Source organism: Muscardinus avellanarius, assembly GCF_963383645.1.
Source record: "Muscardinus avellanarius genome assembly, chromosome: 5".
Taxonomy (NCBI): Eukaryota; Metazoa; Chordata; class Mammalia; order Rodentia; family Gliridae; genus Muscardinus; species Muscardinus avellanarius.
In genome coordinates, this window is record NC_137790.1 from 75,188,200 (window position 1) to 75,201,945 (window position 13,746).

The 13,746-nt window shown below is 40.1% G+C and overlaps 2 protein-coding genes and 1 long non-coding RNA gene across 3 annotated transcripts in view; 2 read left to right on the plus strand and 1 right to left on the minus strand.

Moving 5' to 3' along the window:
* The window catches only part of LOC308263049, a 448,643-nt gene that overhangs the window by 109,006 nt on the left and 325,891 nt on the right, over nt 1-13,746 (plus strand). The window lies entirely within an intron of this gene.
* SNX4 (sorting nexin 4) overlaps nt 1-13,746 on the minus strand; it is a gene marked incomplete at both ends in the record, with an annotated part of 49,769 nt that overhangs the window by 24,155 nt on the left and 11,868 nt on the right. Inside the window, 2 exons of the mRNA XM_080695807.1 lie at nt 1,268-1,340; nt 12,284-12,339. Coding sequence (XP_080551933.1) covers nt 1,268-1,340; nt 12,284-12,339 — 129 coding nt within the window. The remainder of the gene's footprint in view (nt 1-1,267; nt 1,341-12,283; nt 12,340-13,746) is intronic.
* Nucleotides 3,294-3,788, plus strand: LOC308263114 (bcl-2-like protein 13; the record flags this gene model as incomplete). Its single annotated transcript, XM_080695988.1, has 1 exon — nt 3,294-3,788. One exon carries the CDS (start codon nt 3,294-3,296, stop codon nt 3,786-3,788), a length of 495 nt encoding a protein of 164 aa, XP_080552114.1.

Genomic DNA, 13,746 nt, shown 5'->3' on the forward strand with positions numbered 1-13,746 from the left:
GCACTCATTCATGTAACAAAAACTTGTTCAGTACCAGCTACTGCCAGACACGTATTATTCTCCTTTTCCAGTGAAGAAAGCAAACTGAGCCGGGTGTGGTGGCGCATGCTTATAATCCCTGCGCTTGGGAGGCTGAGACAGGAGGATCAAAGCCAGCCTCAGCTACTTAGAGAGGCTCTCAGCAATGTAGTGAGACCTTGTTTCCAAATAAAAATATAAAATAGGTCTGGGAGTATAGCCCGGAGGTAGAAAGCCTCTGGGTTCCACCCCCAGTACCACCAAAAAAAAAAAAAAAGAAAACAAACTGTACATTACTGGATTTGCCTAAGAAGAACCCACTAAATGGCAGATTCCAAACTCAGCTTTTTTTTTTTTTTTTTTTTTTTTTTTTGGTGGTACTGGGGGTGGAACCCAGGGGCTTTTCTACCTCCAGGCTATATTCCTAGATCTATTTTATACTTTATTTGGAAAAAGGGTCTCACTAAGTTGCTGAGAACCTCACTAAGTAGCTGAGGCTGGCTTCGAACCTGTGCGATCCTCCTGTCTCAGCCTCCCAAGCGCGGGGATTACAAGTGTGCGCCACCACACCCAGTGTCAAATTCAGCTTTTCTTAGTCTAAGATCACTTGCCCTGCTTGATTTCTATTTTGACTCCTTAATTATTTAACTCTAACCAATCTGTAATGTATTTTTTACCTTTTCAAGTTTCAAAAAAAATCTTCTTGAGAGAAAAGGTAGTCAAAGAATTCTATTTTCTTTTCATCTGTTAACAACACATCATCTGTCTCAAACAGCAGCTACACCTTTATGCTTGACAGTCTGGCTGTTTGGAGAGGACCCTTGCTTTCTGTGATGTGTGTTATATGTTTGTATCACTTTGAATCTCACTGTGACGTATAATTACAATACACCAATAAAAATATATACAGAAATAAAATGTGAAAGAATACTCTGCTATTATGAGTAGATCTAAAATCCTATATTTATTTACATCTCAACACTGAATTGGCAGGTCTTTTGATAAGATGTCAAAACAACCGTACTATTACAAACCATGAAGAAAACAGTGGGCTAACATTCTTCAAATTGTTTATGACAAGAAACGCTTCACTTTAAAAAAAAAATGCAGCTTGGATGATGAACATATTAAACTGGAATGTAAAACTCAATTATTCATCATAAATACTACCTGTTTCTTAAAAACATGGTGATTAAATGACAAGAACCTTCCTTACAAATGGGTGTCAAAAAGCTCTAGAATAACTTACCGCTCTGACTCGAAGGAGATGTGAGATGACAGACTGTAGCTCGTCACTATAGTGTTTTAGTTCAGTAAATCTCCTAAAATAGCAAACAAACAAAACATCATTTTTCTCAGGAAAACAAGCAAAGACTGAAATATGAAATAGCAGTTCCTGAGGATTATGAAATTGGTTCTATCAAACCATTTGCAGGCCTTAAACATAAACACACACACACACACACACACACACACACACACACACACACACACACAAATATACAATAAAATGATAGGTTTTTATATTTTAAAAACCAAGAAAGAATGCCATACTTCATAATTTATGTTGTGGGACTGAGATAGCTATAAAATTCATCACTACGAAAAATTACTTTGAAAATCAAAAAACTGGGAAAAATTTATGGTACTAAGAAAATCTTATGTTATAACCATTAACTGTGGTCTCTAACATCTTTTTTTTTTTTTTTTTTTTTTTTTTGTGGTACTGGAGATGGGACCCAGAGGCATTCTACCTCTGAGCTACACTCTCAGCCCTATTTTTTATTCATTATTTTTTGAAACAGGGTCTAAGTTGCAGAGAGCTTCACCATGTAGCTGAGGCTGTCCATGAGCCCATGATCCTCCTATCTCAGCCTCCCAAGTCCTGGGATTACAAGTATGTGCAACTACGACCAGCTTCTAATATCACTCTTAAGGTTTTTCAACAATCCTTGTTTCATGAATCCATTACAAGCCATTCTCCATAAAGATCTGAAACTTTAGGCTGAGACAGGAGGATAGCAGGTTCACAGCCAGCCTCAGATACTTAGTGAGACCCTCTGCAACTTAGTGAGACCCTGTTTCAAAATAAAGAATAAAAAAATAGGACTGGGGGTGTAGCTCGGAGGTAGAATGCCCCTGGGTTCAATCCCCAGTATTAAAAAACAAAAACAAAAACAAAAACAAAACCCCTGAAACTTCTGACATACCATCTGTCAATATCCAAATAAGCAAGCTTCACAGATAAAACAGAAGCCAACCCGTTGGGAACGGCCTTCACCTCCACCTCATCAACTTAAAAGCTTTCTCCAATCTACAAAATTTCTTTCTTTCCTATAGGATTGCCTGTCACCCTACACTCCAGATTCGATTTTACCTGTACCCAATACTTATATTTTCAAAATTCCTCTCTCTTTAAAAGTGCCTCATTAGCATGCCAATTAACTCAGGTCTCCCCTTTATTAAAATACACCCCCCAATAATTAACTCTCTCTCAATACATAACCCTTTTACAGTCAAACTTTCAGGAAGCACTGTCTCCCTAGCAATAACTACTTCTTGTCTTCCCATTTACTTCTTGACTTGTGAAGAGTTTAGCTTTTGCCTTCAGCACTGTAATGGAGAAATATATATATATATGCACTACTAGGGATTGAACCCAGGGGCATTCTATCTCTGAGCTGAGCTGCACCCCCAGCCCATTATTATTATTATTATTATTATTATTATTATTATTATTAATTTGGAAACAGGGCCTCAAATATTGCCGAGGTGGGCCATGAACTTGCAATCCACCTGTCTCAGCCTCCCAAGTACTGAGATTACAAGCATGTGCCACTATGCCAGGCAAGAACTATTCATGACAAAGTCATCAACCATTTTCATGTTGCCCACATGCAGTAATAAATTTTACTGTAGTCCAGCATGGCGGCGGCGGTAGATTAGGGCCGCGGGTCGGAGCCGCCACCACCGCTGGGGGACCCTGTCCGAAGCAAGCGCCGCCGCCGCCGCCGCCTCTTTCCTCTCTTCTGGGGCAGGGGCCAGGGCCAGATACCCAGAGGTGGTATTGCTGGATTCCATTCTTCTGAGGATCGTTTTTCTTCTGAGGATCTTCTATACTGTTCGCCTAAGTGGTTGCACCAACTTGCAATCCCACCAACAATGTATTAGAGCTTATATTTCTCTACACTTAGTCCCACTTACTGAAAATCTAAAAGCCAGAAGGTTTTACACATCTGTAAGTAGACATCTTGGGAGCTCTGCCAGCCAATTCAATGGCGTCCTCTACTACTGTGCCTCTAGGATTTCACTATGAAACAAAGTATGTTGTTCTCAGCTACTTGGGACTCCTACCTCAGGAGAAGCTGCAAGAGCAACATGCTCCCTCACCCCAAGGCATTCAACTAGATGTAGCTTCACAATCTCTGGACCCAGAAGTTTTATTAAAAGTTAAGTCTGAAATTGAAGATGAGCTAAAATCTCTGGACAAAGAAATTTCTGAAGCTTTCACCAGCACAGGCTTTGACCGTCACACCTCTCCAGTGTTCAGCCCTGCAAACCCAGAAAGCTCAATAGAAGACTGCTTGGCCCATCTTGGAGAAAGAGTGTTGCAGGAACTGAAGGAGCCTCTGCAGAAAGCATTACAAATGCTCCTGAGCCAGCCAGTGACATATCAGGCATATCGCGAATGTACGCTGGAGACTGCAGTTCACGCCAGCGGCTGGAATAAGGTTCTTCCTAAGTTGCTGAGGCAAACCTTGAACCTGTGATTCTCCTGTTTCAGCCTCCAAGTATGGGATTACAGATGTGAGCCACCACACTCAGCAACATTGTGTTTTTACCAACTACAACATGATATTTTGAACTAAACATTATGGAATAGTTATATCTAGCTGATTAATAAATGTTACCTCTCATAGTTTAAAAAAAAAAATTTTACTGTAAAATTCAAGAGGGTCTCTTACTTGACTCTCTAGGCAATTAACAGCCTGCATTACCTCTCCTTACCAAAAATATGTTTTCTCAACATCCATGTTATGTTCTCACAATTTTTCTTTTACTTTTTGGTCAATCTATCAGTCTGTGTCTGTCTGTCTCTCTCTCTTTTGTACTAGGGATTGAACCCAGGGGCTTTCAACCTCCAAGCTACCTCTCCAAACCTTTCTTATTTTTTATCCTGAAACAGGGTCTTAAGGGTCTCACTAAGTGGCTGAAACTGGCCATGAACCTGCAATTCTCCGGTCTCAACCTACCAAGTACTGGGATTATGGTGCACGCCAACGTGCCCAGGTTCTCTGGTCTCTTGAAGTTTGTATTGTTAGTACTTACTTCCTTCACCCATATCTAACATCTTCAACTTGACCGTGTGGAAAGTTCCTGAGCCATGTGGCCCTATTGGCACTGAGAGATCCTTATGTGTAACAAGAGGTTGGTAACCTCTTATTTTGGGAAATACCCTTCTGGAGTATGTTGCCATTCTCCAGGATTGAGTCCTAGGTTCTTAGCTTCCAGGCAATCTTTCAATCTCTATTTTTTTGTGTGTGTATGGTACTGGGGATTGAATTCAGGGGCATTCTACTTCTAAGCTACACCTCCAGCCCTATTTCATTATTTACTTTGAAACAGGGTCTCACTAAGTTGTGGAGGGCCTCCCAAGTTGCTGAATTTGGCTGCAATCCTTCTATCTCAGCTTCTCAAGTACTGGGATTAGAAGCCATGCATCACCACGCCTGGCTTCATACTACATATTCTTTATGCAACTCGTCATTCACAAAGCTTCACAGTTGTGATGAACACACCGTTGAATTGCAGTTTCTACCTCCACCCCAAATCTCTCTCCTAAACTCCAGGTTTGTTTGTTTATTTATTTGTGATACTGGGGACTAAGCCTAGCTATACCCCCAGCCCTATTTTTTATTTTTATTTGGAAACAGGGTCTCACTAGATTGATGAGTCTCACTACTCACCAAGACTGTCCTTGAACCTGCAATCCTCCTGTCTCACCTCCCAAGTACTGGGATTGTAAGTATGTGCCACCATGCCTAGCTAAACTCCAGGTTTATGAAACCAGCTAGTTAGCAGATGTTTGTGCTTCCTTACATACCCAAAGCTCAATCGATTCTCCCCTACCCCCCCCCAGTCTGTCCTCTGTGCTTTCTAGCACTCTAAAGAATGAAGCCTGAGTGCTGTCTATATCTCCTTCACCACCTTGTTTGTCAGTTGCATTTCCTAAATGTCAAATCCACTCACATTACTCTGTTCTCTATGTCAGAGCCTTGGAGTCAGCTTAGTATCATCAAACCTCACCTGGTATTCTCAGACTGACCTCCTGACCAGGCTCCTAGCTGACTCCATACCACTCTAATTTAGTGTATTCTAAAAAAAAAAAAAAAAAAAAAGGATGGGAGTGTACCTCAGTGGTTAAATCACCCTTGGGTTCAATCCCCAGTGCTACAAAAAACAAACAAATAAACAACAGAACCCCAACAAAACAAAATCCCCCAAAGGATATAAATAACAAAAAAAACCCCAACAAACTAATGAGGTACTGGCCAAGGGTGGTGGCACACACCTATAATCCCAGTACTTGGAAGGCTGAGACAAGAAGATATTAGGCTCAAGGCCAGCCTCAACTATTTAGCAGGACCTCCAGCAGTCTAGTGAGAAATAAAATGTTCTAAAGTAAAATGTAGCCAGGTGTGGTGGCGCATGCTTGTAATCCCCGCGCTTGGGAGGCTGAGACAGAGGAGGATCACACAGGTTCGAAGCCAGGCTCAGCTACTTAGTGAGGCTCTCAGCAACTTAGTGAGACCCTGTTTCCAAATCCTCCTGTCTTAACCACTTAAGTATTGGGATTATAAACATGTGCCATCATGCCTAATTCTAAAATACAATTTAAAAAAGTATAAGCTGGTTGTGATGGCCTGTGCCTATAATCCCAGTAGACTGAGACAGGAGGATCACAGGTTCAAGACCAAATTCAGCAATTTAGTGAGACTCTCAGCAACCTAGGAGGACTTACCCAGTAGAAGTTTTATTTATTGCTACCTACTTCCTAGCTACCTTGCCAAGCAGAAGTGTCATTTACTGAGGCATTAACTGGCAGTTCTTCTTGGCTAAAAAGAAAAAACACAAGCTGGGCATGGTAGCACATGCTTGTAATCCCAGTATTTGGGAGGCTGAGACCAGAGAATCGCTGTTCGTGGACAGCCTCAGCTACTTAGTGAGGCCCTCTGCAACTCAGTGAGACCCTGTTTCAAAATAAAGAATAAAAAATAGGGCAGGAGGTGTAGCTCAGAGATCCAGTGCCCCTGAGTTCCATCCCATCCCCAGACCCGCAAATAAATAAATAAAATAATATAAAAAAATTACACACACACACTCACTCAGTTAAATCATGTATAAAAGTATAGTTTTTCTGTTTTCTTCTTTTAAAAGACAGCCAAGCCAGGCGTGGTGGTGCACGCTTGTAATCCCCGTGCTTGGGAGGCTGAGACAGGAGGATCGCACGGGTTTGAAGCCAGCCTCAGCTACTTAGTGAGGCTCTCAGCAATTTAGCGAGTCCAAATAAAATATAAAAAAGGTCTGGGAGTATAACCTGGAAGTAGAAATCCTCTGGGTTCACCCCTAGTACCACCAAAAAAAAAAAAAAAAAAAAAAAAAAAAAAGACAGCCAAGCAGCCAGGTGTGGTGGCTCACACTTGTAATCCCAGCATTCGGGAGGCTGCGACAATTGATCGAGGTTCAGACAGCCTCAGTTACTCAGGAACGCCCTCCGCAACTTAGTGAGACCCTGTTTCAAAATAAAGAACAAAAAAAGAGGGCAGGGTGTAGTTCGGAGGCAGAATGCCCCTGGGTTTCATCCCCAGACCCTCAAAAAAAAAAAAAAAAAAAAAAAAAAAGAAAGCTAAGGGGTAATTACCAAGTAACATGTGCATGTATATTTGTACCACTTTGTGGGTTTTTTTGTTTTGTTTTTTGTTTTGCAGGTCCAGGGATGGAACCCAGGGGCATTCGACCTCCGAGCTACACCTCCTGCCCTACTTTGTATTCTTTATTTTGAAACCGGGTCTCACTGAGTTGCAGAGGGTTTCACTAAGTAGCTGAGGCTGTCTGCAAACCGTGATCCTTCTGTCTCAGCCTCCCAAATGCTGGGATTACAAGCGTGCGCCACCACGCCCGGCGTACCACTTTGTTTTTAGTGTGTATATGTGCATGGTATTGGGGATTGAACCTCGAGGTGCTCTACTTCTGAGCTATAACCCAGCCATATTTTATTTTCATTTTGAAACAGGATCTCACTAAGTTGTGGAGGGCCTCACTAAATTGCTCAGGCTGCCCTTGAACCTGCGATCCTCCTGTCTCAGCTTCCCAAATATGGTAATTACAGGCCTGCACCACCATGCTGGACTTGCTTGTATCATTTTGAATCTCACTATAATGTAAAATTATGTTGTACCAATAAAAGTATTTTAAAAAGCCAAGCCCTGCAGTCAGATTAAGATTATAATTTGCCCTAGGTTATTCCTAAGCATCAGGATAGATCACTTTCCATGCTGAATTTGGAAGCAGAAAATATGGATTGGAGTGAAAAAAAATTTATATAGTGAATCTTCCTCAGGGAATACAGCATTCTATCAAGGGACTCAAGTCACAAGACATGAGAGATTGGTACTGTTTATTTTTATAGGAAACAGGTTTTAAAACTATGTAAATAACATGGTACTTATTTTTATTTTTTTGTAGTACTGAGGGTGAAACCCAAGGGCTTTTTCTACCTCTGGGCTATACTCCCAGACCTATTTTTTTTTTGCAAGTCTGGGGATGGGACCCAGGAGCATTTGACCTTCAAGCTACACCCCCTGCCCTAGTTTGTATTCTTTAATTTGAAACAGGGTCTCACTAAGTTGCGGAGGGCCTAAGTAGCTGAGGCTGTCCGCAATCCTCCAGTCTCAGCCTCCTGAATGCTGGGATTACAAGCGTGTGCCACTACGCCCTGCTCTCCCAGACCTATTTTATACTTTATTTAGAAACAGGTCTAAGTTACTGAGAGCCTCACTAAGTAGCTGAGGCTGGCTTCAAACCTGTGCATCCTCCTGTCTCAGCCTCCCAAGTGCTGGGATTATAAGCGTGAGCCACCACGCCTGGCTTAACATGGTAATTAATAATCTGTTTTACTATCTAGTTCTTGCCTAAGTGGGTTCAGTTTATTTGAAACACAATATATGAAAGTCCATGAGTGGACATAAATATACCTTGGTGTACTTCTTTTAAGAAAAATACACAATCAATGCAATGCAAAAGGCATTTTTAGAGCTCCTAAAAGCCATATACAAGCAGAAAACTCCAAGTCCTCCTCTTCTTCACAGCTCTTAAAAGTCTACTTTGAGAAATAAACATGTGTGAAGAAGGAACTCAGAAAAACCATTTGCAAAATCTCTCTGAAACAACCATTCTGGTGTTCTAAATTTTCAGAAAGAATAAAACCCTTTTGGTATGAATAATAATAATAGCGAGCCAGCTAGACTTAGACAGAGATCGTACAGATTAAGATCTGTTATAAACAACCAGGCATGGTAGCTCATGCTTGTAAACCCAGTACTTGGGAGGCTGAGATATGAGGATAGCAGGTTTGCAGCCAGCCTCAGCAACTTAGGCCCTCTGCAATTTGGTGAAACCCTGTTTCAAAACATAAAGTAAAATAGGGCTGGGGGTATAATATACCTGGGTTCAACCTCCAGCACCAAAACAAACAAACAAACAAAAAACAACAACAATGCAGACAATTCTCTTATCTAGACTTTGAGGCCAATAAATTTAATTATTAACTATACACTATACACAAATTTTACACTTTAATAATATACAGGCAAAACAAAAAACCTTGGTAATACTGTCTTATCACACTTAAAATTCTATGTACAGTAAGGATAGTAAATACAATTTAGGGCCAGGCATGATAGTGCATACCTGTAATCCCAGTACTTGGGAGGCTGAGACAGGAAGATCAAAGGTTCAAAACCAGCCTCAGAAACTTAGTGAGGCCCTCTGCAACGTAGTGAGACCCTGTTTCCAAATAGAAAATAGGGTTGGAGGTATACAGCAGTAGTAAAATGTCCCTGGGTTCAATCCCCAGCAAAACACACACACACACAAACACACACACACACTCAATTCAGATACCTTCACAAGGTCATAAAAATGGAAAGACATTTAACTGATAAAATATTTGTCATTAACTTGAAAAGTACTTTTGAAAGTGCTAATTAACAAAATATTAATATTAAAGCATCAATAGAAAAACTAAATGTGTCAAAGTCACAAATGTAGCTTAAATTTTCCAAAACTTTCTTTTGGGTGTTAAGAGTTTGTAGATTAATAACATGTATAAAAATTTCATTGACACCTTAAATGCATATAACTAAATGAAAGAAGCCAATCTGAAAGACTACCTACTTTATGACATCTTGAAACAGAAAAACTATGAGAACAGTAAAAAGATCAATGGATTTTAGAGTTGAGGAAAGGAAGATGAACAGGTGACAACACAAAGGCTTTATTTTTTTGTACTGGGGATTAATACCAGGGGTAATTTACTTAGGACACACCCATACCCTTCAGTGGTTACCACCAAGACTTCCTAATTACAAGAACTTTAAAAATATTCTTTTTCCAGGTGTGGTGGCACACACTTGTAATCCCAGTACTTGAGAGGCTGAGATAAAAAGATCACAGGTTTATGGCCAGCCTCAGCTACTTAGTGAGGCCCTCCATGACTTAGTGAGATCCTATTTCAAAATAAAGAATAAAAATAGAGCTGGGGATATAGCTTGGAGGTAGAATGTCCCTGAGTTCAATCCTCAGTATTGCAAAAACAAAACAAAACAAAACAAACAAAAAAAAAAAAACAAAAACACCCCAAACTTATTTATATTTTATATTCAAAATTTATATTAAGAAACTAGGTATGCTGGGTATGGTGGCACATGTTTGTAATCCCAGTAACTGGAAGGCTAAGAAAGGAGGAGGTTCAAGGCCAGCCTCAGTAATTTAGTGAGTTGTTTCCAAATAAAAATAAAATAGACTATAGTTGTGCTTGTGGTTTAAAGGTGGAATGCCCCCAGGACCCCAGGATCAATCCCCATCACCAAAAAAAAAAAAAAAAAAAAAAAAAGCTGGGCATGGTGATACACACCTATAATCCCAGTATTTGGAAGGCTGAGACAGGAGGCTCACAGGATCAAGGACAACCTCATGGTGGCGCATACTTGTAATCCCAGCATATGGGAGGCTGAGACAGAGGATTGCACTTTGTGGACAGCTTCAGCTACTACTTAGTGAGGTCCTCTGCAACTCAGTGAGATCTTGTTTCAAAATAAAGAATAAAAAATCAGGCTGGGGGTGTAGCTCAAATGTAGAATGCCCCTGGGTTCCATCCCAATACTGCAAAAAAAAAAAAAAAAGCACTAGGGGTGGAACTCAGAGATAGAATGGTAGATGCCTGAGTTCAGTCACCAGTACCATAAAAGAAAAACAAATTCAGAGCCAGGCATGCCGAGCATGGTGGTGCACGCTTGTAATCCCAGCATTCAGGAGGCTGAGACTGGGGGATGGCGGTTCGCGGGCAGCCTCAGCTATTTAGTGAGGCCCTCTGCAACTCAGTGAGACCTGGTTTCAAAATAAAGAATAAAAAATAGGGCAGGGGTGGTAGCTCAGAGGTCGAATGCCCCTGGGTTCCATCCCCAGACCCACAATAAATAAATAAATAAAATAGAGCCAGGCATTGTGGCATGTGACTGTAATCCCACTACTTGGGAGGCTGAGATAGGATCGCAGGTTTGAGAACAGCCTCAGCAAGTAATGAGATTCTTATCAACCTAGCGAGACCTTGTTTCAAAATAAAAATTAATAAAAAAATAGTACTGTGGGTGTAGCTTGGAGGTATAATATTCTGGGTTCAATCCCAAGTGCCACACACACACACACACAAAATCTTACATTAAAAATCACGAGTCAGCCATGGTGGTGCACACCTCTAATCCCAGTATCTGTGAGGCCGAGACAGGAATCCCAGGTAAGAGGACAGCCTCGGCAACTCAGCAAGACTCTCAGCAGCCTAGTGAGACCCTGTTTCAAAACAAAAATTAAAAGGGCTGGGGTGTAGCTCAGCTGGGGACGCAGCTTGGAAGCAGACTGTCCCGGGTCCCAACCTTTCTCAGGCCTGGCTGGGGGCTGTGATCCCCGCAGCTGGCATTACTGTTAGTGTGCCACGCTTTGTCGGGTGTGATGGATCATTAACACCGCGGAATTAGCCTAGGTAATGCTCACAGACCCACAGGAGGGATTCTAACAGAATCACACACTTGGTGACTATCAATGTAATGCACCATCTGTCTAAACACATTTTTACCTGAAAAACAACTCCTACAGCTTAAAAACTATAAAGAACCACACAATGAGGAGCTTGAACTGGCCACCAAATTTAGAGAATAAATCAACCCAAAATCTTCTAAGAAGTCATTCATGAATACTATGGCTTCCCTCTTGGTTTTTTCTTCTTTTTTTGCGGGTCTGGGAATGGAATCCAGAGCCATTCGAACTCTGAGCTAAACCCCCAGCCCTATTTTTTATTCCTCATTTTGAAACAGGCTCTCACTAAGTTGCAGAGGGCCTCACTAAGTAGCTGAGGCTGTCTGCGAACCGCGATGCTCTGGTCTCAGCCTCCTGAATGCTGGGATTACAAGCGTGCGCCACCACGCCCAGCCAATGGCTTCCTTTTAGAAATATTCTCATAAATGCCAAATGACATGGATCAAATCAAGTATATGTCACATAAATATATTTGCATGAAATTATTACTCTAGTATGCACTTATCAAGTTTTTTTGTGTGATACAAAGCAGACAGTGTATTTTTAAACATATATAATTGTCTTATGCTCTGCATATCTGACAGTCATACAAATAAAACTGCAATGAAATTAAAATTATGCTTCTCAGTTTTCTGATACCTTCAACATTTAATAAATCCTTCTAGATAATAAGCAGTGTTTTAATTTTTTAAAACTTCAGTTACTTACAAGTGTAAACACAATTAAGCTACCAAATTCAAAATCAATTTTAGACTTTAAAAGATGTCACTAAATGTTAATTACTACTGAAAATATTTGGCAAATGAAGTGCATACATTCAGAAATGAAAAATTAAATAAGACTGATAACCACCATTCAAAACAACATCATAACTGTTATTAAAACAAAACCTTACTTGTCTGGGTTTTTCACTCTGAATGTTGCATTAAGCGCTTTTAACCTGGAGTCTGCCTGGAAAAAATAATTCGTTCACTTAATACAATTAACATTTCAGGGTATAAAATTCAATAGTTTTACTTTCCTTTTAGAATTAAGATGCTCAAGTACAGTTTTCTTCCTATCACGTATTGAAAATACATTAAACATAACCTAACAAAAACCAGATGAGGAGTTATTTTTGAGAATGCTATAAAAACATGTCATAAATTAGACTGACTAGATGGCACTCAATGTTTCCAAAATATAACAACTGTAAATACCAACACATTAGTATAGCTCTTCATTACTGTAATTCAGAATAAGTCATTTACCTTTTCACTAAGCTGAGAAAAGTAAGGATCTGCATATATAATACTGCTTTAGATCCTGTGCACTATGCAGGGTGGTTCTCAGAGGAATCCAAACCAAATGTACCATTATTAGAATCAGCATTCCAGAAAAAAAAAGATATATGGAAATACTTATAGTCAAAAATAAATACTATACTAAGTAAAACAAACTAGAGAAAATCAAAATATTTTCTAGGTAGCAAAAAATGTTATAAGACAATACCTCTAGCCAGTTACAGCAGCACATGCCTGCAAACTCAACTACTCAGGAGACCGAGACAGGAGAACTGGGAGTTTGAGGCCAGCCTAGGCAACTTAGGCAGATCCTGTCTTGAAAATTAAAAAAATGAATGAATGGGCTGGAGAAGTAGCTCAGTGGTAAAGTGCCACAGGGTTCAATCTCCAATGCCCAAAAAGAAATATAGTACAGCTTTTTAACATCTTTATTTATTTCTAGATTAACTGTTCTCAAAGGAGAGATAGAAGGGTTAGTTACTAAATAATAATTCAATTGCATGAAATATGTACTTAATATCTCCAAATCCTATCCAAAATTCTTAAAGAGAAAATCAAGTAACTTTTCTGTCCAAGGTACCGGAAATACAATGCTCATCATAAAAAGTAGTTCAATCAGGAATCAATTTCAAAGAGTGGTTTGGGCTACACTCCCAAACCTATTTTATATATTTTATTTGGAAACAGGGTCTCTATCTCTCTCTTTTTTTTTTTTTTTTTGGTGGTACTAGAGGTAGAACCCAGAGGCTTTCTACCTCCGGGCTATACTCCCAGACCTATTTTATATTTTATTTGGAAACAGGGTCGTCTCACTTAAGTTGCTGAGAGCCTCACTAAGTAGCTGAGGCTGGCTTCGAACCTAAGTGATCCTCTTGTCTCCGCCTCCCAAGCACGGGGATTACAACCGTGCGCCACCACGCCCGGTGTCATTTAACATTATTTCAACTTCCAATCCACAACTACAAATATTCTCAATCAACAAAATAAACAAAGCAAATATTATCAGTGCTTCAAGAATTACAAGGCCAGGAAAATAAAAACAATTGTAACAAATATGCTATTGCACAAATTTAGA